This window comes from Trachypithecus francoisi, unplaced genomic scaffold, assembly GCF_009764315.1.
Source record: "Trachypithecus francoisi isolate TF-2019V2 unplaced genomic scaffold, Tfra_2.0 Lachesis_group20, whole genome shotgun sequence".
Lineage (NCBI taxonomy): Eukaryota > Metazoa > Chordata > Mammalia > Primates > Cercopithecidae > Trachypithecus > Trachypithecus francoisi.
Genome location: NW_022681466.1, coordinates 16,586,969 through 16,612,557, shown reverse-complemented (window position 1 = coordinate 16,612,557; position 25,589 = coordinate 16,586,969). Strand labels below are relative to the sequence as shown.

General features: G+C 49.6%; 1 protein-coding gene across 1 annotated transcript; it reads right to left on the bottom strand.

The window, feature by feature from the left end:
- Nucleotides 1-14,251: 14,251 nt before the first annotated feature.
- Nucleotides 14,252-18,962, bottom strand: SOST (sclerostin). The gene is made up of 2 exons (XM_033182838.1): nt 18,743-18,962; nt 14,252-16,013 (listed from the first exon to the last, which is right to left on the bottom strand). The coding sequence occupies exons 1-2, from the start codon at nt 18,960-18,962 to the stop codon at nt 15,592-15,594; spliced, it is 642 nt and encodes a 213-aa protein (XP_033038729.1). The 3' UTR covers nt 14,252-15,591.
- Between the last annotated feature and the right edge of the window lie 6,627 nt (nt 18,963-25,589).

Below are 25,589 nucleotides of genomic sequence, written 5' to 3'. Positions count from 1 at the left end.
GCGAGACTCCGTCTCAAAAAAAATAAAATTAAAAAAAAAAAAGAAATCTACCCCCCTTGGCCTCCCAAAGTTCTGGGATTACAGGTGTGAGCCACCACACCCAGCCTAAAATAGCTGACAATCTTTATAACCCTCTTTAGGCATATTTACATTTTATTTTATTTTATTTTATTTTATTTTTTTTTTTTTTTGAGACGGAGTCTTCCTCTGTCGCCCAGGCTGGAGTGCAGTGGCCGGATCTCAGCTCACTGCAAGCTCCACCTCCCGGGTTCACTCCATTCTCCTGCCTCAGCCTCCTGAGTAGCTGGGACTACAGGCGCCCGCCACCATGCCCGGCTAGTTTTTTGTACTTTTTAGTAGAGACGGGGTTTCACCGTGTTAGCCAGGATGGTCTCGATCTCCTGACCTCATGATCCGCCCGTCTCGGCCTCCCAAAGTGCTGGGATTACAGGCTTGAGCCACCGCGCCCGGCCATATTTACATTTTATAGTATACTAGGAACCTCAAAAATTGATGGTAATTCAGGTTTTTCCAGTATTCAAGAAGGCATTATCTAAGTTGTCAGATCTAGGTTGGTGGTGAGTGTAATATATAAATTGGGAGGTAAATCGAAAAGTCTGGAGCAGGCAGAAGAATGTAGGAAGAGGTCAGGGAGTGAGGGACTGGATTGAGAGGGCCAAGATTTAGGGTCTGTAGAGGGCTGACTTTAGGGACCAGGAGTCTGGCCCCAAGTAAAACTTAATGTTATTGTGTGGGTCAGAGGACAATAGAGGATCCTTAAGGAAACTATGGCCCATCATCTCAGTAGACCAGGCAGCCTTTAGGAATGATGGTCACAAAGACTCTGTGGCAACATAGAAAATGCTAATGGTGTCATACAGAATACAGAACTTTATGGACCTATGGTACAAACACACATATGCATGTACCTGCACACACACACACAGAGGAAATAAGACTGGAAGGGGTTACACCTAAATATAAGCAGTGCTTGTGTTCAGGGGTGGAGTGATGTTGTGGGTTTATTTCCTCTGTATTTTTAAATAAAACAATGGCTCAACTCAGAAGATAACTGAGTCAGCGTCTCATCCAGCTGCCTCTGGGGCCCCTGGGAGAAGCCACCTCCCACCACCTGGCCAAGAAGATCTAGAGAGGCTGAGAGGCTCCCTCTCCCTCTTCTGGGGTCCCAAGCCACAAATCTAAAACCACATTCCCTGGGTGACCAGGCAGGGACTGGGGGCAGATGTCAAAATTGGCAAGGACCCGCTTTGTGGTACCGAGCCTGCTGTGGCTCCTGTCCTAGTGCCAGCTCCTCTGCTGTCATCCCATCCCCACCCCACTCATCCCCACCTCTCCAGCCAATTGGGCCCAAGGTACCCTCACTGATATGTTGGGGGAATAATCTGCTTCTCTCCATCTCCTCAGGAGACCTGCGTGGGAGGTCCTGCATCACGGGCTACTGTGGCACATGCTCTGAGTCCCCTCCCGTGGGCCTGAGCCCACCCACCGTGGCTTAGCTCTTCCCACCCAGGACCTCCTCAGGGCTTCTCAGCATTCCAGAAAGACAAGGAGATTTTCTTGGGGCCAAGGCGTTGCTGGGTCTCTCTGTCCTGGCCAGGCCCTCGGCAGGCTCCATGCCTCAACTCTACTGCCTTCTCTCTGGTCCTCTCTGTCACCCTTCAGAGACTTTTAAATCCCATAGTCTGGGCTTCAGGGCCTCCAATAAAAGCAGAATATGACCTATAGGGACTTAATAGAGCTTTTATCTATAAAAGAGACAGACCATCTAATCTAACTAGAAACTAAGGTAAAAACAATGAAAAGAGTTAGACTTAAACTCTTAAAACAAAATAAAAAAGATTCAGTACTGTCAGAGTCAGCCTGATGTGGTAGACAAATTGCTCATGAATTACTCATGGCATTTGCTAAAAAATGCAGGTTCCTGGGAGTCTCTGAGCCTACTCTGGCTCGAGAGGCTGCCCAATTTAAATAATAATAACAATAATAATAAAGCAAGTTCCTGAGCCTAGCTCCAGAACTACCAAATCAAAATCTTGGGGAGGTGAGGACTGGGAATCTGAATGTGTAACATGTTCCCTAGGTGATTCTGAAGCACACTGCACCGGTGGTTTAGTGGTTTCCATGCCAGGAGAGCATTGCGCCCTCCCTGGGAACCCTGCCTCCCTAGCACTAGCTGCTGGGAGGCCAGCCAGCACAGACACAGTCCTCCTTCCCAAGAGATTACTAGACCTGGCGAGGAGGAAGACTCGATGGGTAACAGGAGTTGCATTATGGATTTGTACCCAGTTCTTGGGGAGCACGGAGGAGAGGGGAGTTCTCGGAGAGGGAAGATGTCTCAGGGAATGAGTCTCTGGGGCTAGATCCTGAGGGCTCACTGTAGCATTGACTAGCTAAAGAAGAGAGCAAAGGTATCCCAAATTGAAGGCATAGCATGGGCAGAGGCACAAGGGGGAGCTGTAAAGAGTTTAGGGCCCGGGCACAGGTAGGGAGTAGAGGGGAGGAGGCCAGAGAGATGAGTGGGGCTGGTCCTCCTGCTGTTTTGTGTTTTGTCCATTTGGCTAATCTGGGAATAATACCTCCCAGAATCCCCTTCTCCAGAGTGGTCTAGGGTAGAGTTGGTCAAAAGAGGAGCTTGCATGAGATTTGGAAAATAAAAGTGAAGCAGCATCCTGACTCTCAGAGGGTTGTCATGGTCATGTGCTGTGATGATACTGAGGCAGAGATGCCTGGCCGATCCACCTCTCGGGCTGCTGGCTCCCTGTCTGGCCTGTGTTCTGGCCAGCTGGCCTTGCTGAGCCACAGCTGCCCGCAGACCTGTCCACTGGCTCCCTTCACGGCCTTACTCAGGCAGCCAATGTGCTTGGTTTCTTGGGCTTCCCTGCAAACTCTGACTTGTCACCCATATTAGGCCATTCTTGCATTGCTATAAAGAAATATCTGAGACCAGGTGCGGTGGCTCATGCCTGTGATCCCAGCAGTTTAGGAACCCAAATCAGGAGGATCACTTAAGCCTAGGAGGAGGAAGTTGCAGTGAGCCAAGATTGCACTACTACACTCCAGCCTGGGAAACAGAGCAAAACTCTGTCTCAAAATAAGAAAATGTTAAAAAAGGAAGGAAGGAAGAAAGGAAGGAAGGAAGGAAGGCAGGAAGGAAGGAAGGAAGGAAGGAAGGAAGGAAGGAAGGAAGGCAGGCAGGCAGGCAGGCAGGCTGACTGACCTGAGTCTGGGTAATTTATAAAGAAAAGAGGTTAAATTGGCTTGTGATCCTGCAGGCAGTAGAGGAAGCATGGTGCTGGGCATCTGCTGGGTTTCTGGGGAGGCCTCAGGAAGCTTCCAATCATGTCAAAAGGCGAAGGGGGAAGCCAGCACCTCACATGGAGAGGGGAGCAAGGGAGAGAATGGGGGAGAGGAGGGAGGTGCTACACACTTTTTTTTCTTAGACAGGGTCTTACTCTGTCACCCAGGCTGGAGTGCAGTGGTGCAACCACAGCTCACTGCAGCCTTGACCTCCCAGGCTCAGGTGATCCTCCCACCTCAGCCTCCCTAGTAGCTGGTGCTACAGGTACACACCACCATTCCTGGCTAATTTTTTTGTGTGTTTTTTGCCACATTGCTTGGGCTGGTCTTGAACTCCTGGGCTAAAGTAACCCAGCTACTCAGGAGGTTGAGGCAGAAGAATCGCTGGAACCTGGGAGGCAGAGGTTGCAGTGAGCCGAGATCGTGCCACTGCCCTCCAGCCTGGGCGACAGAGCAAGACTGAGATTATTATCATCTCAAAATAATAATAATAATAAATTGGCAATTAGAGGGCACTTTGCCAAGGCAATATGAGGGAAATTGCAGTCTGTCAGGAAAACACAGGGGAAGGCCCTAACTGGCCTGGAGGCTCAGCGGGACATCCAGGGGGATGTATGAGAGCCGAGGCAGGAGTAGCAGGTGGCACAGGAAAAGCACTTAGCTGAAAGACCCGCTGCCCAAAGGCCAGAGGTGGGAGAGAGTGCGGTACTTGCAGGAACTAAGAGGAGCCCAGAGAGACATCTGAGAAGAGAAGGGCCTGGAGAGCTGGGAGCATCAGATCGGTTTTAGCCTGGGGGCCTGGCTGAGGTAAGTGCTCTCCATCCTGAGGCCACAGGAAGCAGAGGAGGGACAGGATCAGATTCTGTGCCCAGAGGAAGACTGGCTTAGAGGAGGTGAGTCCAGAGGCCAGGAGAACATCAGAGGCTGGGACAAGGGAGACAGCGGCCAAACCAGGGAAGTGGCACTGGAGAGAAATGGATGGATTCAAGAGACATTAGGCAGATGGATAGAAAACAGAAACGGCACACGTGGTGGTTGGTGAGTTGAATGCATGCAGGAGATAGGGGAGCAAGGGAGAACCATGGGGGTTGATTCCAAGGGCCTGGTGGAGCCCCTGAGGGGTTGGAGACACCCAGCTGGTCAGCCACGCAGAAGCTAGGCAGTGTGAATGGGTCCTGTACCGACTTCAAAGTGTGCACCTCTGTCTCCCCAGACAGCAACAGAAGGACCAGGGAAAATTCAAAAGGGAGTCTGTGAATGATAATGTAATATAAAATCTCTAATGAAGATGTGACTATTAGAAAAAAGGGAAATAAAGTGATTGAGGAAAGGAAAACATCTTGCGCATAAAGAAGCAAAGAACAAGCAACCGAAAAGCTCAAAACATTTTTCCAGGCCTGGGGGATGAAGTGGAGAGAGTCTGTTACTCCCACTGCGGGAGGACTGCCTGGGACTAAAGCTGGTGTTTGTGATCTGATATATATATATATATATATTTTTTGAGATGGAGTCTCGCTCTGTCGCCTAGGCTGGAGTGCAGTGGCCGGATCTCAGCTCACTGCAAGCTCCGCCTCCCAGGTTCACACCATTCTCCTGCCTCAGCCTCCCTAGTAGCTGGGACTACAGGCGCCCGCCACCACGCCCAGCTAATTTTTTGTATTTTTTAGTAGAGACAGGGTTTCACCGTGTTAGCCAGGATGGTCTTGATCTCCTGACCTTGTGATCCACCCATCTTGGCCTCCCAAAGTGCTGGGATTACAGGCTTGAGCCACCACACCCGGCCTGTGATCCGATATTTAAATGACATTCTTAGTGGTGGTGGTAGTGGTAGCAGAGCAAGTGTGCCAGGGCCCATCGGCCCCTTGCTGGTTCACTCACTTGCCAACATATACGAAGCACCTGCTGCAGGCCAGGCTCTGTGGTCTCCGATCTCAAGAACAAGCCAGCTCAGTCCCTGCGTAATAGAGCTTACAACTGGGCAGCGGAGGCAGACCTGCCATGAGACAAATATAAAATGACAACTTATGACAAGGGTTAGGAAAAAAAATAGTGGGATCCTGTTTTAGATGGGATGGTCAGGGAAGGCCTCTGAGGAGGTGACATTTGAGCCGACATCGGATGGATGGCAGAGAATGCAAGAAGAGTGTCCCTGGCAGAGGGAACAGTGTCGTCACAATCAGGAGCCAGTGCTTTCGAGGAACTAACAGATAGGCAGGGTGGGTGGAGGGTGGGAGCCAGGGCCGGGCTGGGGGTGTGAGGACACTGACAAGAGACCAGCTGGAGAGGGGGGCAGGGGCTGACCATGCAGGAATTGGAATCTTTCAGTAAAGGCCAGACCAAATGATTCTTCAGGGTCCTTGTTCCCCCAGGTTTCAATGGCACCTGAAAGGAGCTGTCATAAAAGGCTGGGGAGTCTGTTTCTACCCCCCATCTCATTTAAGAAGGGGGGTATCCAGGCCATCATGGAACAATGACCTGGAAGATGCTCTTTGGTCCAGTTTCTGCAAACTGCCCCGCAGCATTTTTAGAAAATGTTCCCTTTTAGATTCGATTTGTCTTAGCCAAATTGACCAGGGAAAATAAGTGCCTACAAATAGTGATCACTGGCAAACAAGGAGAGTTATTATCTTAAATTGAGGCTGGTTTCTAAGAAAAAAAACAACAACAACACTAAATGCTACTGGGCCACCCCCCACAAGCCCCAATCCCCAGTGCATACGTGAGGACGATGGCTCCACCACCCTCCCTGTAAGTACCAGGCTCAATGCTGGGCTCTGTGCAAAGGGAAGGAAACAGACAGAGGAAGGAAGGCAAGAGATTAGAGAAGCTGACAGATGTAAATAGCCTCAGAGGGGCCACACTGTCCCGGCATTTCTCCCCCGGGAGCCTTTTGTACCAAGGAATCTGGATGCCTGAATGAAAAATGATATCATTTATTTCTTTAGTCAGAGCTGAGCTGTTTTCTTCAGACATAGAAATAACTTAACATCACAACACCAAATTGTTGGCCAAATGACAGAGATATCTGTAATGTGGGTGCTTAATAATGTCCAGGGTAAACAACCATGGACTTGGTTTCTTGGGAAGGGCCCTGTTCCCCGCTATGGTTGCAAAGCTACAGAGGGACTTGAATGAAAGAAATGCTTTGGAAAAGTTGTCCAAAGCTTTTGCCTGCTGCTGAGCTGGGAGGAAGCTGGGCTTTTCATTCCTGCTGCTCAAATCATGCTCCAGCAGCCAAACATCCATTAATTCAACAAATATTTATGAAGCCCAGATTCTGGCCAAGCCCTGTGCAAAAGCACTGAGGTACAAATGTGCAAAGGCCGGGGTCCTGTCCTCAATAGCCTCATAGTCCAGAGAAGAGTCCTCCATAGTCCAAGTTCAGCCTGTGTGGCAATCTTGTAACACAGCGTGGATGTGGTGTGGTCAGCTCTGTGGAGGAGGCAGTCTCCTCAAAAGGAGACTTGAAGGGGAATTTCCAGGCCAGAGGAGTTGGAGGATGGGATCCTAGGCAGACTAAGGAGAATGTGCAAAAGCAGAGGCTTGAAATCCCCTGGGCGATTTAGAAATTAAGAGAAATACGATATTGCAGAGAACAAAGTGCTAAGGAAGTCAGCAGTCAAATGCGTGGCTGGACAGGTAGGCAGATATCAGATCATGTACTCGTAAGCTAAGGAGTTTAGAGTTGACCTTTTAGGTAATAAATTCCATGGAGGAATTTGAGCAGGGAAATGGTATGATTAGATTTTTGTATTAGAACACTCACTCCTCTCTGTCTTGAGGAAACTCTAGCATATGTCACATCAGGAGACAAATTCAGGCATCTTCCTTAGTGCATTGGTTTTGATACTGAAAACACTGGAAACAAACTAAATCAGTAGAAAAATAGATAAGCAGGCCGGGCGCGGTGGCTCGTGCCTGTAATCTCAGCACTTTGGGAGGCCGAGGCAGGCAGATCACCTGAGACCAGGAGTTCGAGACTAGCCTGGCCAACATGGTGAAACCCCGTTTCTACTAAAAATACAAAAAATTAACTGGGCATGGTGATGCACACCTGTAGTTCCAGCTACTCGGGAGGCTGAGGCAGAAGAATTGCTTGAACTTGGGACTCAGAAGTTGCAGTGAGCCGACATCGCACCATTGCATTCCAGCCTGGGTGACAGAGCGAGACTGTCTCAAAAAAAAAAAAAAAAGAGAAAAGAAAAATAGATAAGCAAATAGTGGTATAGTCATAAAATATAATGCCATTCAAGATTTTAAAATAATCCAACATGGCTAGATCTTAAAAGCATAATTTTGAGTAAAAAAAAAAAAGATGAGTTTCAGAATATGTATGATATGATAAAATGTATGTGAAATTTAAAAATATGTTTGTATATTGATTATAAATAATATATGTAGGACTGTATAGAAACATGGATTATTGCCTTTGGAGCTCAGGAGTTCAAGACCAGCCTGGGAAACATAGTGAGCCTTCGCCTCTAATAAAAATAAAAAAACATTAGCTAGGTGTAGTGGTGCACACCTGCAGTCTCAGCTTCTTGGGAGGCTGAGGTGGGAGCATCACTTGAGCCCAGGAGATAGAGGCTGCAGTGAGCTATGATTGTGCCACTGCGTTGCAGTCTGGGCAACAGAGTGAAACCCTGTATAAAATGTAAAGAAGTATTGTAGATGGAGCTAAAATGCTAACATATTCAATTTCCTGTGTTTAAAATATTTTTTGAACTTTGCTTTTTTGAAAAACAGAGAAAGCAAAGTCCATCTGGCAGTGGCATAGCAGATGGAAGGGAGGGGATTGGGGAATGGGACCCCAAGCCAGTCTCTGTCTCCACACAGCTCCTCCTGGGTGGAGGACAGCTGGAGGCCAATCTTGGGGGACCTGGGGGTAATGCATACAGAGAACACCTCATCTTCTTGGGCTGCTTTTGGCCTCTGGGCAGAGTGGAGGTGTGGTCCTGGCATCTTGTCTGGTGTCCCTGGAAGATATGGGGCTCTGTCTTGATCGGAACTGGCTACGATTCTGACCTGGGATGTCAGCACCATTTTTGGACACCTGCCAACCAAGGGGCAGAAACAGGAGGATTTTAGAATACCTGGGAAAGCTTGACATTGTATATTCAGAGTAAAGATGGTGTGAATGTGTGTGTGCACATGCAAGCGAATGTGCACATCCAGAAGCACAGTGAAAGCAAGTCTTCCCCAAGGAGGTTTGCAGTGGATGCTGTGATGAATACATTCACCAATGAGGATGCTCTTACAGTTCAGACAAGTAAGAATGAATCATGAATCTTTCCAGAAAGAATTCATTTCTAGACTCCTTCTTACCCTTCAGATCTCCATCACTTGACCTAGAGTCTCAGCTGAGTAGCATAAACCTGTATCCATCCACATATATTTATACATCTGGCTTAGAGCCACAGCAGGTCAGAATTCACAGCAGGAAAGTGCTTGCACTTTCCCAGGCCAAGATAATCCTTTGCCTCCAGCCCAGCCTGGATCTTATAGGTATCCATTAATGAAAACTTCAGGCATTTCTGCAACTAAATATGAATTGTATCACATCTGCATGTTCTAGAAGGAGTTCAAGGGCATCAATATTCCTATTGTAATACATCTGCCCAGTGCTAGCAACATTACTTAAGCAAACCTATCAAGAGCCTAAAGAATAAAGATGTGGCTGGGCGTGGTGGCTCACACCTGTAATCCCAGCACTTTGGGAGGCCAAGGTGGGGGAATCACGTGGTTAGGAGACTGAGACCATCCTGGCTAACACAGTGAAACCCTGTCTCTACTAAAAATACAAAAACAAATTAGCCGGGCGTGGTGGCACATGCCTATAATCCCAGCTACTCAGGAGGTTGAGGCAGGAGAGTCACTTGAAGCCAGGAGACAGAGGTTGCAGTGAGCCGAGATTGCGCCACTGCACTCCAGCCTGGGTGACAGAGTGAGACTCTGTCTCAAAAAAAAAAAAAAAAAAAAAAAGAATAAAGATGTGCACCAGCGTGGGCAACAAGGTGAAGCCCCATCTCTACAAAAAATACAAAACTTAGCCGGATGTGGTGGCAACTGCCTATAGCCCAGTTACTCAGGAGGGTGAGAGAGGAGGATGGCTTGAGCCTGGGAGGCAGAGGCTGCAATGAGCCACGATCGCTGCCATTGTACTCCAGTCTGGGTGACAAAGCAAGACTTTGTCTCAAAAGAAAAATGTGTATAGCTACATAATTAATAATATGCAAATATTCTTCTTTAGGGTCACTGGTCTTCAACATATGGAGCCAAGAGAATGTACAGAGACTCATTCTCTCTCTCTTTCAATCACACACACACACACACACACACACACACACCCCTCTCCACTATAATTATAATTACTATGTTGGTTTCCAGATCAGGGGTTAGAGCCTTGGCATGGAGACGCCTGAAAGGCACCCAAGGCAATTAGTGGTGTCCCTTCTCCACCCCCTACATACCTTCAGGCCCTTTGCACTTGCTTCTCCCCCTCCCAGTGCACATCCCCCCATATCCTTGTGTGGCTCCCTCTCCCATCACGTTTTCGTCTTAGTTCAAATGCCCCCTCCTCAGAAATGCCTGACCTGGCCGCCTTCAGAGCTGTCTATATGCCCACCAACTTTATTTTTCTTTGGAAAACTTTCCATTCCCGGGCATTGTGCTAAACATTTATTTGTTATCCGTCCATTATCCATCTCCTTACAGCACTCACTGTGAGCTCCATGAGGCTCCAAGATCACAACCACACGCCCAGAGCTAGGGTGGTGCCTGGCTCACAGCTGGCATCCAGTCAAGTAGCAATGGAATGAATGATTGATCACCCTCTCTTCTCCATCCCCACCCTCTCCTTTTTCACTTCCTCTCCCGCCACATCTCCCCTGCCTCCGCCTTAAATCTGCTGGCAGAACCAGCCCTCAGGAAGTTGTCAGGCAGGGGAGGTGTGTGCTCTGCACCCCTCTCCTTCCATCTCTCTTTCCCGCCTCCCTCATGGGTACCTATCTCTCCTACCTGCAGCTGCTCACTGCCAGCTCTGCCTCTCTTGGTAGGCAGAAGCTTAGGCACCTCAGACAATTGTAGGGAAATTGGGCATTGGAGGGTGGCGATAAGAAAGGATTCAGTACATGCCGAGGAATGATGAATTGAGTGTCTCACCCATGATCAGGCATGCACTTGCAGGGCTCGGGTTTGGTCTCTAAAGCAGAAGGTCATTCAGGGCACCTTTCAGTACCCATGACCCAGTGTCTCGCCTTTCCTGCAGGAGTCGGTGCTGCCACTATGGAGACTCAGCCCCTCTCTTCTCCTGATTCGTTCCTGGGTTCTTCCTGTAGTAATTGACAGTATCTTTTTTTTTTTTTTTTGAGATGAAGTCTTGCTCTGTTGCCAGGGCTGGAGGGCAGTGGCATGATCTTGTCTCACTCCAACCTCTGCCTCCTGGGTTCAAGCCATTCTCCTGTCTCAGCCTCCCAAGTACCTGGGATTACAGGTGCATGCCACCATGCCCTGCTAATTTTTGTATTTTTAGTAAAGATGCGGTTTTGCCATGCTGGCCAGGCTGGTCTCTAACTCCTGACCTCAGGTGATCCACCCGCCTTGGCCTCCCAAAGTACTAGGATTACAGGTGTGAGCCTCCGCACCCAGCAAGTTGCAGCTCTTAATAGCATGGGCACCATATAATTGACTGCCCGAATCAGGTCATTTTTTAGAGTAAAAGTGGGAGCTGTTAATAATTACGCTCGGCCTACAGGTGTAAACGAGACCACCCTGGGCAAACCAGGCATGTGGTCGCATGGACTAAGAGGAATATTCCCCTGCCTCCTGCATCTCCAGCCACAAAAGGAACCTCCGCTGTTGGTCAAAGCTGCCCAATAACTGAGCCCTTGCCTGCCCTTGGACAAGGGAGAAGACAGAGGGCACGTTCCAAGAATGGGGTGGGGGTGTGGCAGGAAGGACGATGCAGGCCCCAGAGCTATAATCAATGATCTTGGAACCAGGTTGTGGAGCACAGAGCTGTGTCAAGGAGCAGGTGGGAGGTGGGCGGGTGTGGGACATGGCACCAGCATCTGGTGTCTGTGACTCTGAACTTGGCTTACTCACAGGTGGCTTCTGCAGGCTCTCCACCCTCCCAGCTGCGTAAGTCCTGCCTGATTCAAGGAAAACAGGGAATTTTGGGGTCCTGTGGCTTCTCCAAGTTTCTTTTCCTTTACCTCCTTGTGTAAACGTGGCCTGATTTGTACTTGGAGCCTAAGTAGACCCCTACAGAACCTGTGTGTGTGTGTGTGTGTGTGTGTGTGTGTGTGTGTGTGGTGTGAGAGAGAGAGAGAGAGAGAGAGAGTGAGAGAGACGTATTTCCTTCTATCCCTCTGTCTGTCTTACTCTCAGGCTATTAATACAAGCCCTGAGTCTGGCTGTACCCCCAGAACATGTGCCCCGCCCCCTACAACAAAATGGTGCCCCTCCCAGCTAGGTCTGTTGTTTGTTCCTTTTCTGATTGGCGCCAGGCTCATAGACCCCATGTAGGTAGAATATAACTTTCCATAAATAACCTCTAACCCGACCTACAATTTAGGCTTCAGGTTTTTTTTTTTCCCCTCGTGGTAATGGGATTGCAGCCTGGGCTGGTCCATCCTGTATCTTCAGGTCCCAGAAAGCAGACCCTAGGTTTGGGCATTGCTTGGAATTCCTGGTATCCCCATGTTGCCTTGCACATGGCAAGGACTCGGTACATGTTGAGGAATGGTGGATTCTCTTCTAACCATAAGCAGCCATGTACTTGCAGTCTTTGCTTAGGCTATGCCTTCTGCCTAGAAGCCCCCTTCTCCACCCGGAATATCTCTAAGCAGCACCCACTTCATGAAGCCTTCCCTAATCCCTATCCCTCATCCCCTCCACAGAGCAAATTACTCCTATCTTGGGTTCCCATAACACTTCGTACAGAACAGTGTGACCTGATTATTGCCCATGTGCCCACCAGGCTCTGAGCAGCTCAAGTGAGGGGTAGGGCCAGGAACTGAGCTCAGTATGGCTGTGGGCAAAACATTTAACCCCTTGGTGTTTCAGTCTCCTCAGATACAAACACCAACCTGGGGCTAGGTGCGGTGGCTCACGCCTGTAATCCCAGCGCTTTGGAAGGCCCAGGCGGGCAGATCACTTGAGGTCAGGAGTTCGAGACTAGCCTGGCCAACATGGTGAAACCCTGTCTCTACTAAAAATGCAAAAATTAGCCAGGCATGGTGGTGGGCACCTGTAATCCCAGCTACTCTGGAGGCTGAGGCAGGAATATCACTTGAACCCGGGAAGGCAGAAGTTGCAGTGAGCCAAGATCGTGACACTGCACTCCAGCCTGGGCAACAGAGCGAGATTCTGTCTCAAAACAAACAAACAAACAAACCAAAAACACAAACCTGGCCCAGAGCCCGTATCCCCACCCCCTGGACCACACTGCCTCTCAGGGATGGAAGACATCTCTGTTTCCTACCTGCTCTCACATTCCAGGCCCTGAGATACTCATGAAGCATGGGTTTCCTGCGGGGGCTCACTGAGGCCTCCACAGGGGCTGGAGCCACAGGAAGGGACCAGCCACTGATACCCACTCACACCTATCAAAGACTTGATGATAATGATTAATTCAAGTGGGTTATTGGTAGTTAAACTGACAAGTCATCAGGAGGGACCTCAGCTTTCTTTGTGGGGGTGGGTTCCCACAAGGTAGGCTGGACTTAATTTAAAGCTTTCCAGTTGACCATCACACGTTAGGGCCACTAAAGAGTAACTTTAGGGCTACTCTTCATCTGAAGATGCTAACTCAGCTAGCATCCAGCACTATTAGACATCCTGGGGAGGTGAGACTTTGAGAAAAGTGCAGGAGGCTAGCCTGCTTTTGAAGATCCTACATTTCTACTCGGGAGACATAAAATCCCCACTTCGAAGAAGACCAAGTTTCCTGTGAACTGGTCCTGAATTGTACTTGGCTTTGTGTTGTCTATGCCAGTACTAAGCAGAGCTTCGCCAGGCTGGTCCTCCATGAATGACTGTCAAATGGAAAACAGAATTAGGAACCAAACTAGAGGTGTGGACTAAAGGGGCTGGAACCTCAGAGGAGAGAGGGATCATGGGAGATTGGAACATCTCTGCAAGGCTGGGGGAAGAGGTGACAAGTAACGTGAATCCTAAAGAAAGAAGATAAGTTATTGGGTGGGCTAAGTGTGGATGGCAAACTAAGGAAGCAGGGATCTGCGTGACCATTTGGAGTCAGTAGGAAGCTTGGCGGAGTGGGAGGTGGGAGTCAAGAGGGAAGCCCTCCCATGTCAGATTGGGAAACCTGTACTTGATCCTGGGCAAGGGGGAGCTATGGAAGGCTCTTGAGCAGGTGAATGATACAATGAGAACAGCATTTTTGGAAGCCAGCATGGAGAGGAGGCTGCTAAAAGGATACGGGGTTGAGGTTATTACTATGCCCTGGGTGAAGAAATGTGGTCTGGGTTTGGAAAGGAAGGGACAGACATGACTTTTCAAAGGAAGACATAATTGCTGCAAGGGCCACCAGAGAGCAGTCAAAGGTGTGTCCAAGGTTTGAACTCTAGTGACCAAGAGAAGGGTGTCAACTTTGACAGAAATGACATCGTGTGTGGTTGGCAAAATGAGACCACATCCTTTCGGTCATGATTCATTGTCTTTATTAACAATGTCTCTGGACTCTGGAAGAACAGACTGTTAATTCATAAAGCAATATTAACATTGTCATTCTCTACAAGAAAAACTTTTGCATAAATAACTTAAGTGAGAAAATAAATATGTAACTTAACTCTTTAAAAACCAGTACTTTCATTCTTGTGGACAAGTCCCACGTGGAAGGATTGCAAAAAAACGACCAGTCCTGCAGGCTTTCATATGGCATGTGCTTCTGTTTAAAACACTTTTTTTTTAACAGTTAAAAACTACACAGAAAGTAAGAGGTTGTCTGGAAAAGATTTTCAAAAAGATTTTTGGATGGCAGCTATTATGCTCTGCAGCTTCTCAGCATATGTACAGCACTTGTCGTTTTCCCCCAATAATATTCTTTTCGTGTAAGATATGCCATCACATGTAAGAGCAGTAAGAAGCAATTTTCTAGGCAGAAATGTGTCTGTGAGTGGTGGGCAGAAGGCGGTGTCTCAAAAGGGATGTGCTGGTCTGTGAGTTCGTGATGGCTGCTCCCTTGAGCCTGGTGTCCTGGGACTTTGCACTTCTCTTCGGAAGCTGACTTTAACATATGGCTATGGGTCGGGGTAGGGATGCTGCTCTTTGGGAAGTTGGGGTGGATGTAATTTCTATCCCTTCCACCACCCTTGGACCCTCTCCTTTTCTACCCCAATGGGTGATGTTATTTCTTTGAGATGGAGAAGAGGTGGAGGTAGCCAAACATCTGGGGAAGCCAGGCTAGGAAGCAGCATAGCTTCTTCCAGGAGTTTGTCAGCCATAAATAGACTCTTTACTTTTGTTTTCCTGTTTGTTTTTCATCTTTGGCTGTCAGATGAGAGCATCACAACTCTGAATTCTGGAAGTGACCTTGGCACTGAGTCAATGCAACCTCATTCATTCTCTCTCTCTCTCTCTCTCTCTCTCTCTCTTCTCTCTCTCTCTCTCTCTCTCTCTCTCTCTCACTTTTGCCCATTCAAAAGGCACTGGAGTCCTTGGAATCATATGCCAGTAATCTCCTCGAGATCCTATTCCCACATCCATCCTCATTTTACAAAGTGGAAACTGAGATCCCGAAAAAAAATTGTGCAGTTCAAGGTTATATAGCAAGTTAGTGGCAGAACCAGGCCTAGAAACCACATCTACAGATGCCCCCAGTCTTGTGCTCTGGGCACGCCGCAGGCTTTCTGATGGGCAGTGAGGTGCAAGCGGTAATCTTATCCAGCTTTCTTAACCACTCCCTGGACTTTTCACATTCCCACACTGCTCCCTTAAAACCCCAGGACGGTGAAAATGCTTCCATTTCTGCCTCCTCTGAAGTGGGACCAGCAAAGGTCGGCGGCCCCAGAGGCGGGGCTGCGTGGCTCAGTGTCTGTGACTCTCAACTCCCTCCCCTGTCCCGCGGGACCCCTCAGCTGGCTGACTGAGGGGGGCCTTGCCAGCGCCCGGGATTCCTCAGGGCCTGGAAGGTCTCAGCCCCCTGCCCTGGGTTGCAGGCATTTACAATGAAATATAAACAATCAAACCACGCGCAGAGGACAGAAACGTGGGGCGCGGGGCCCCGCCGGTGGGGAGGGGCGCGGGAGGGCTCTAGTAGGCGTTCTCCAGCTCGGCCTGGTTGGCTTTGGCCCCCCGGGCGCGGGGCCGCGGCTTCCGGCCCTTCTGCGGCCGAGCGGCCTCGGGACCGAAGTCCTTGAGCTCCGACTGGTTGTGGAAGCGGGTGAGGCGCTTGCACTTGCACGAGGCCACCAGGCGCACCTTGCGCGCGCGCGGCGCGGCACCACCGGGACACAGCAGCTGCACACGCTGCGCGCGGTAGCGGTCGGGGATGCAGCGGAAGTCGGGCCCACTCGGGCGCCACCACTTGCCGCGGCCGATGGCGTTGGGCAGCAGGCGTGCCGGGCCGCACTGACCGGAGCACACCAACTCAGTGACTGGCTTGGCGCTGCGGCACGGCCCGTCGGTCACGTAGCGGGTGAAGTGCAGCTCTCGGCAGCTGTACTCGGACACGTCTGAGGAGAGAGGTGCGAGTGAGGGTGGCCGCCCGCCTGGCCACCCCTGCCCTGGCCCGGCCCGACTCCCTCCACCCCAGCCCTGCTTTTGCCAAGCCTGTCTCCAGAGGCTTGCAGGAAGGTCCCAGATGCTCTAGAGCTCGTGGAAAACTATCCTGCGCACCCTGTCCCCTCGGAGCCAAATGACTGCTGGGATTCGAACACCAGGGCTCCATCGCTCACCGCTGGTGTCATCTTGGGCAAGTTCCTTAATCTCTTCTTCCAGTCTGTAACATGGGCCGCCCCAAACATTGTGAGTTAATCCATTCCACACGCAATGCAGAGAATACCATTTGGCAGATATAGCTGAAAGCATTGGCTGTTATGTATTACTATTATCATTTCTCTCCTAGGGTCCTCTTATGATTTAAGCCACACTTGTGCCGCAGGGTCCCTGGCCTGGGCAGGGTAAGTACTCGGCACACCTTCTGCCTGGCTCTGGCTTCTCCCAAATTCCTTTTCCAGCCACTTGGGAGGGGTGGACAGGAGATGGAGAAAGGAGTAGAGGTTAATTGAAGGTAATAAATCAGGGCAGCTGCTGTGGTGGCGAGGGACCGAAGGGGAGGTGATCAGGACAGGAATTCATTAGACTTGAAAGGAATCAAAGGCAGTGTGTCCAACCCCCTCATTATCAATGAGAATACTGAGGCCCAGCCAGAGAAAAGAACTTGCCCAAAAGGCTGGGCTGCATCTCCAGACTCCACTTCCCTGGGTTCCCAGCACCTTTTGGCTCCCACAAGAGTGGAGGCTCTGTGTTCGAGCACCCATGGGAGGCTAGGCTGGGGGATGGAGCCGAGGGCTGTTTTTTACTCTAGTTACTTTCCTACCATAGGGGGACTGAGCTCTGACCCAAAACCTACAGGTTTGGCTGCCATAAACATTTACCTGGCTCTCTGCTGGGCACATTTCTCGTTCTGTGTTATCTGAATGGGCGTCTCATGGTGATACTCCCTGGGCAGGCAGAGATGGGGCTCCGAGGCCTGGCCTGATCCCCTGCACACACCTTGACCATGTCTCCTATGGTGGACTTAGATGGGTGGGAGCTTTTTAAATAGCTGGTCATGTGAGTACCAGTCCACCCCCCAAAGGTTTCATGGGGATAGTTCCAATGTGACACGAAAGAATGAAAAATAATCTTAAGACCAAACCAGAGAGGGGACAGAGAAGGCCGACCCCCACCCCCACTCTGGAGAGCAAGCACAGTGGGAGAGATGTGGCCACTGCCTTTGTCTAGGGCTGCTTTCTGGTTTGTGGTCTGGTTTGCATCCTCACCTCTGCAGGGCTGGGGTGTGTGTGGTCAGGGGGACATTTGCCCAGGGAAGGGGGCATTTAGGGGCTTTCCAAGAATAGTGCCCCAGGTCAGGCACTTCCTCTGCAGATTGTGACTTTGTTTTGAGCACGTGGCTTCCTCGGGGGCTGTGGCCTCTCATGGGAGTCCAGCAGGGTGGACATTTTGTGTTTGGGTTCCTTACAGCCCTTCAGGCGGTCACTGGAGCCCAGCTGACCTTGCCTAGAAGGGGAGCTGTGGGAGGAGGCACCCTTGTCCTCCATTTGGAAGACACAGGGTCCTGGCTGGCCTCTCATACAGTTGCCCTTTTTAGCACCCCATAGCCCCAACAGGTTATGAGGCAGGGAGGGCTGGGGTCCAGGAGCCTGGGCAGTGGACTTCTCTGCCACCTGGATAATGGCCAGAGGGCAGGGAAGCCCTTAGTCTGAAGTGTCATTCCAGCCCCCACCCACGGCCTCGTGATTCCTGCCAACCGTAGAGCCAGATGCACGCTGTCAACTGGGCTTCTCTGTGCAGGCCTGACCAGGAACCCAGGGTCCCTCTTCCTTCTGCTCCCCTGGAATGAGGCAAGGCTGGGAATGGGGTGGCCGCTGAGGACAGATGTGCCTACTCCTGAGCAGAGGATGCTGCCTCCCCTCCAGGGCCTGAACTCAGCTGCACCCATGTCAGGGGCTAAAACTGTGGAAAACTCTCATTCCTTCAAGTGCCAGCTCCCTGGGCAGGCCATGGGCAATGCACACTGCAGGGGTGTCTCTCTGGCCTTCCTCTCCCACTACTTTGTGGAGATCTATCCCCGACACCCCTCACACACACCAGGGCTATCTTGCAGTTGGATCAAACCAGATTCAAACCTCAGCTCTTCTCCTCACTACCAAGTTACTGAGTGCGTGGAGCCTGTTTCTTCCCCTTCGAGCTGGGGGTTCACCTCCTGGGGCTTCCATGATGTGGGTCTGTGTCATGGGGACAGCCACCGCCAGCATAGAGTGTCTGGCGCCCTGCAGGTGCTGTTCTGTGGATGGGAGGCTCCCTTACCTTGTTCCCTCCCCAATGGTACCAGCAGTTGGACGTGGCTCCTATGTTCCCAGGAGGAGATTCTTTGAAACCTTTTCTGAGTCCCGGAGCCTGTTCTGATAACCTGATGCCATACCCTCACCACCCCAGCCTCCTCCCTGCCCTGGGCTCTCACCAGTGTCTGTTGCCTCATGCCCCTGCACCTGAATTAGAAGGCTGCACCAGTGAGCCATCCTTCTCCCATCTCCAGGCAAGACTGTTCCTTGACCAGTGCTGGCAGAGGCCAACAATCTTCACTGGGTCTACCCCAGTCTTCCCAAAGCCTCCCAAAGAGAAGTTTCTAAAACCTCCCCAGGACCTTTTACTAAGAATTCTCTCCACCACCCCATACCTTTGGTCTCAAAGGGGTGGTGGGGAGGCCGCCCTCCGTTCTCCGCCCGGTTCATGGTCTTGTTGTTCTCCAGCTCCGGTGGAGGCTCGGGGTACTCTCCGAGCTCGGGGATGATTTCCGTGGCATCATTCTTGAAGGCCTGCCACCCCTGGCCCTCCACTACACGGAAGGCTGCGTGTACCAGCAGGCAGACAAGACACAGGGCTAGTGGGAGCTGCATGGTGCCAGCCAGAGGAGGGCACACAGCCTTCCAGTAGCACAGGCTCTGGTCTCCAGCGGAGACACGGTCGCCTTTTTAAAGCCCCCCTCTGCCTCATGCCAGCCAATGAGGACAGGCTGGGGCAGGGCTGGTCCCATGTTTCCCTCAGCCCCGGGGGGGGGGAGGGAAAGGGGTGTGCTCAGAGCAAACCCTCACCAAAGACTTCTCATCTAGCTCAGCAAACTTCCAAATTGCTGCTGGCACTCCCAGGTGACCCAGAGAGAGGGGGCGTATGAGGCAGGGCCCAAGCCTGCTCTCCGGCACCTCCCACGTGCTGGCGGCTGTGGTTTTCAGATATCAAAATGAGCTCCGGCTTTTAATTGTCTGTCTCCCTGGGCCCTCAGGCATTCTCAAAACAAACTGTGGACCCGCTCAACAAAGAAATTGTGCAGTTCTGAGTGCTTCGTGGGGCTGAGCCCAGCCTATTCCATTTCTCAGGCCAAGTTCATTTGTCACCCCACCAACAAATGGCCCAAGGGGTGTCTGACCCCCATAGACCCAGCTAGAGGCAAAATGATGCTTTTTAAAAAATCCCATTGGTCCTAACTCCACAAGTCTCAGCATTGATTGACCTGACTAAGAAAGCCTCTCTTGGCATTCTCCGGAAGGCAAGAGAGAGAACTAGAGGGCCAGAGCAAGGGTCACTTGGGAGATGGGGCAGGATTCTGGTTACAAATCGAGGATGCACTGGTCACTCAGGCTCCTGTGATGGAGAGCACAGAGGAAATCCCAGCTCGTGCTCCTCGGGGAGCCTGTGCACCGTGACAGGCACTTCTGAGCCAGGACACTCACTGTGGCTCGCAGGGTGATGTACTGAAGACAGTCATTTCCCCAACCAGGCTGTGCGTGCAAGTAGACAACACCAAATTCCTTTCCTTAGCAAAAGCCACATCCAGCGTTTTTAGTGCTGACATTTTATTTTCTTGTCTTCCAGCTGGTTACATTTTTCAAAAACATTTTTGAGTCCTGTATGGAGAGCTTCATTGGTGCACACCACAGGATGTGTTCCATGAAGCCATCCCAGGACCATGCCTTCTTGGCCCTGCATATAATAAGCGGGCACAGGGCCAGAGGCGGTGGGGAGGGGAGGGCCGGTAAAGGCATGGGGGAGAAAGGTTCACACCTGAGGTGCCAGAAGAGAAAGGAGGGCCAGAGGAAGCTTTCATTGAAGACAGATTGTTTGAGGACAAGCAGCTCCTGCGAACAGGCTGCCCATATCTTCCTGGTATTTTAACTGGGTAATGAATCAGTATGCCCCACCTGCAGAGCCTCTGCAAGCCCTTTGCCACCTGCCTCAACTTGCAAGTCGCTGTGTCCATCTGCAGCCCACTGTCCTCCTTTCCATCATCCATCATCCGACACATGAATGCAGCTGCTCTGACAGTTTTACAAGCCAGACAGAAGCCCCCTCAGGAAGGGCCCTCTCTGATACCTGCTTCCTAAGTCAGTTTCCTTCAGGGCAGATGAAAACAGCTGTGGCCATTGTTGGGGGTGATCTATCTCTCCCAGCAGAGCCGGTAGTGTTGTGAGAAGCTGGCCCTCCGCGCCCCGTCCCCTTGTCTATGACCCTCCAGCCTCCTTTTCCCTCGCTCTGGAATGTGGACTGTTAACCCTCTCATGCCCAGAAGACTGCCTTCTCACAATGGACTTGGGAGAGAGCAGTTCTGATGCTTGGGTTCCTTGAGCAGGTAGGATGGATGCTTATAGCCCCACCTGCTGTTGGGAGCGGCTGGACCATCTGCATTAAACAGAGGCAGCAGGGTTCATCCCTGGAACACGTCTGCCACCTGCGGGTGACTGCAGGATGGCAAGGCTCAGGACTGGACGTGATTTCCTGTCTTTTCCTTATTTGGAAGTGAAGTAATATTAAATGGAAAAAGAAGAATCCGGTGGACTTGAACCTCTAAATGATATCCACCCCTCCGAATGGCTCAGCAAGAACCTGCTGTGACATCTTCTGCCATTTCATTTAATGTTAAGTAATTGACAGCTCTTTATTTTTACTCAGTCCACAAACTTGTCATTGTTCACAGTATTCCCTGGAATTAAACCCCCAGGGTTTTAGCTGACTCCTATTGTGAGTAGTTTAGGCTATTTCCAGTTTTTTTCCTATTTTCAGCAAGGCTGCTGTGAACATCCTTGTACTACTGAATTTTTTTTTTTTTTTTCAGAGTCTCTCTGTGGCCCAGGCTGGAGTGCAATGGCGCAGTCTTGGCTCAATACAACCTCCACCTCCCAGGTTCAAGTAATTCTCCTGCCTCAGCCTCCCGAGTAGCTGGGATTACAGGCATGCACCACCACGCCCGGCTAATTTTGTATTTTTAGTAGAGACGGGTTTCTCCATGTTAGTCAGGCTGGTCTCAAACTTCTGACCTCAGGTGATCTGCCCAACTCAGCCTCCCAAGGTGCTGGGATTAGAGGCGTGAGCCACCATACCTGGCCTCGGAGTAATTTTTTAAATTAAAATTTTTAAATTAGGATATAATTATAAATTTAAATATACTTATAAGAAATAAATAAAAGCCTGGGCAACATGGTGAGACCTAGTCTCTACAAAAAATTTAAAAATTAGCTGGGCATATGGTGTCGCACGCCTGTGGTCTCAGCTACTCGGGAGGCTAAGGTGGGAGGATCACTTGAGGTTGAGGTTGAGGCTGCAGTGAGCCATACTTGTGCCACTGCACTCTAGCCTGGATGACGGAGTGAGACCCTGTCTCAAAAAATTAAAAAAAAAAAAAATACAGACTCCATGTATCCTTTATCCAGTTTCCCCCAACAATAACACCTTGAGAAACTATAGGACAATATCACAACTAGGATATTGATATTGACACAATTTACCAATCTTACCCACATCTCCCGTGGTTTAACCTGTACTCTCTGTGGGCACACACATTCACGTGTGTGTATACTTAGTTCTGTGCAATCTTGTCACATGTAAATTTGGGGATCCACCACAGTCAAGATAAAGCACAGCTCTGTGACCACAAGTCTTTCTCCTGTTGCCCACCTCCTTCCCTCCTTTGCTCTCCCTCCCATAACTAACCCCTGGCAACTACTCATTAATCTCCATTTCTGTCTTTTTTTTTTTTTTCACTTCAAAATTGTCACATAAATGCAGCCAGGTGCCGTGGCTCACTCATGTAATTCCAGCACTTTGGGAGGCCGAGGCAGGCAGATCACTTGAGGTTAGGAGTTCAAGACAAGCCTGGCCAACATGGCAAAACCCTGTTTCTACTGAAAATACAAAAATTAGCTGGGCATGGTGGCTCACACCTGTAATCCCGGCTGCTTGGGAAGCTAAGGCAAGAGAATCGCTTGAACCCAGGAGATGGAAGTTGCAATGAGCCGATCGCACCACTGTGCTCCAGCCTGGGGGACAGAGTGAGAGTGTCTAAAAAAAAAAAAAAAAAAAAAAAGTTATATAAATGGAATTGATTAGTTTTTAGCCTTTGGGGATTTTTCTTTTTTCACTCAGCATTATTTCCGTTATCAAAGTTGTACGTATCAGTAACATGTTCCTTTTTTTCCTTTTTTTTTTTTTTTTTTTTGGCTGAGTAGTATTCCACAAAGTTAAAAAAAACCAAACAAACTTCAGAGTTATTTCTAGAAGTGAATGCTGTGTCTGAGGGAGTGTGAAGAGGTTTGGTGGGTCTGATGAGGATATTACATGGCTGTTTTCCAGAAAACCCGGCCTGGTCCCTGCCCTCACCCACAAAATAGAGGCTCTCATAGACAGCACTTTGCTGAGGCTGCCGTAAATAAGTACCACAAACTGGGTGGCATAAACAACAGAAGTCATCTCACAGAGCTGGAGGTTAGGAGTGCAAGTTCAAGACGCTGGCAAAGTTGGTTCCTTCGAGGACAGTGACAAAGGCCTTTTACCTGCCTTCTGCTGACTGCTGACAAGCTTGGCATTCACTGGCTTGCAGAAGCGTCAGCCCCAGTCCCTGCCTTTATCTTCACATGATGTTCTCTCTGTGTTTGAGTCTTCCCCTTTTCCTGAGGATGTCAGGCATATTAGATTAGGCCCAGCCTAATGATCTCATCTTAATGAATTACATCTGTAATAGCCCTATTTCCAAATAAGGTCACATTCTCAGGTACTGCAACTTAGGACTTCAATATACGCATTTGGGAGAAATGCAGTTCAACCCATAAACAAGACTGTTGACACTGGGTTTGGGCGGTTGATTTTTTTTTTTTAGACAGAGTCTTGCTCTGTTGCCCAGGTGGGAGTGCAGTGGCGCGATCTCAGCTCATGTAACCTCCATCTCCTGGGTTCAAGCAATTCTCCTGCCTCAGCCTCCCAAGTAGCTGGGACTACAGGCTCCAGCCACCACACCCAGCTAATTTTTGTATTTTGTTTTTTTTTTTTTTTTGTAGAGATAGGGTTTCGCCATGTTGGCCAGGCCGGTCTTGAACTCCTAACCTCAGGTGTTCCCACAATCCCACTAAGTGCTGGGATTGCAGGCGGGAGCCACCAGTGGCACCCAGCCGATTTTTTAAAAAATTGAATAGTTGAACCTTAATTTCTAGAAAACCTGTTTTTCTGTGTAATGATTTACTAGCTTTTGTTTCTGCCGCGTTGCTTCTTCCAATGTCCACTTGCCAAACATTTAATAAAGCAAGGAGGACACGCACTCCCTCTCTAGGAGCTCACATACCATGGAAGAAATAATTTCTGCATCCAAACAACTCCACTACCAGATGGAAGGTGATCAGTGCCACTGAAAAAAGGTTTGGATGCTTTTTTCTAAAAAAAATACTTTATTTTTTTTTTTTCTGGAGCAGTTTTAGGTTCACAGTAAAACTGAGTGGATGGCACAGAGATTTATCATGTACTTCCTGTCCCACACATGTACAGCCGCCCCCGTTATCAACATCCCGCCACCAGAGTAGTGCATTTGCTATGATTGATGAGCCTACATGACACATCATTATTACCTGAAGTCTATGGTTTACATCACAGCATTAGTGTTGTACATCCTATGGCTTTGGACAAATGTATAATGACATACATCTACCATTATAGTATCACACAGATTAGCAGTATTTTCATTGTCCAAAAAAACTATGTGCTCTGCCTATTCATCCCTCCCCAACTTTCCCCAACCCCTGGCAATGACTGATCTTTTTACTGTACCTTTATTTTTGCCTTTTCCAGGATGTCCTATAGAGTTGGAATATACCCATACATAGTCTTTTCAGATTGGCCTCTTTCACTTATTTCACAAATATTCATTTGGGGTTCCTCCATGTTTTTTTTTTTTTTTTTTTTCCCAGGCTAGAGTGCAATGACACAATCTCAGCTCACCGCAACCTCCACCTCCCAGGTTCAGGCAATTCTCCTGCCTCAGCCTCCCAAGTAGCTGGGATTACAGGCATGCACCACCATGCCTGGCTAATTTTTTTTTTTTCTTTTCTTTTTTTTTTAGTAGAGACGGAGTTTCTCCATGTTGGTCAGGCTGGGCACAAACTCCTGACCTCAGATGATCTGCCCGCCTTGGCCTCCCAAAGTGCTGGGATTACAGGCGTGAGCCACCACACCCGGCCCTCCATGTCTTTTCATGGCATGAACAGCTTATTTCTTTTTAGCACTGAGTAATACTCCATCGTCTTGATTTACCACGGTTTGTCTAGTCACCTGTTGTCACCTACTGAAGGACATCTTGGTTGCTTTCAAGTTCTGGCAATTATTAATAAAGGTGGTATTAATATTTTGTACAGGTATTTTGTTTTAAGACGGAGTCTCACTCTGTCTCCCAGGCTGGAGAACAGTGCCGTGATCTCAGCTCACTGCAACTCCGCCTCCTGAGTTCAAGTGATTCTCCTGCCTCAGCCTCCCAAGTAGGTGGGATTACAGGTGAGCACCACCACACCTAGCTAATTTTTGTATTTTTAGTAGAGAAGGGGTTTCCCCACGTTGGCCTGGGTGTTCTCAAACTCCTAACCTCAAGTAATCTGCCCACCTCAGCCTCCCAAAGTGCTGGGATTACAGGCATGAGCCACCACATGCAGCTGTGCGCAGGTTTTTATATGAACATAAGTTTTCAAATCATTTGAATAAATACCAAGGAGCATGACTGCTGGATTGTGCAATAAAAGTATGTGTAGTTTTGCAAGAAACTAAACTGCAAACCGTCCTCCAAAGTGGCTGTACCATTTTGCATTCCCCATTGAAACAAAGAGTTCCTGTTGCTCCACATCCTCACCAGATGCATTTTTTTAAAAGGATAATTTTCTTATGGGCCTTCAAAGGAGAGAACAATCTCTTTCCCCTGGGGAGGGTCTGGGATCCTTATGGTAAGATGTGACATTTGGGCCGGGCACGGTGGCTCAAGCCTGTAATCCCAGCACTTTGGGAGGCCGAGGCGGGTGGATCACGAGGTCAGGAGATCGAGACCATCCTGGCTAACACAGTGAAACCCCGTCTCTACTAAAAAATACAAAAAACTAGCCAGGCGAGGTGGCGGGCACCTGTAGTCCCAGCTACTCGGGAGGCTGAGGCAGGAGAATGGCATAAACCCGGGAGGCAGAGCTTGCAGTGAGCTGAGATCCGGCCACTGCACTCCAGCCTGGGCGACA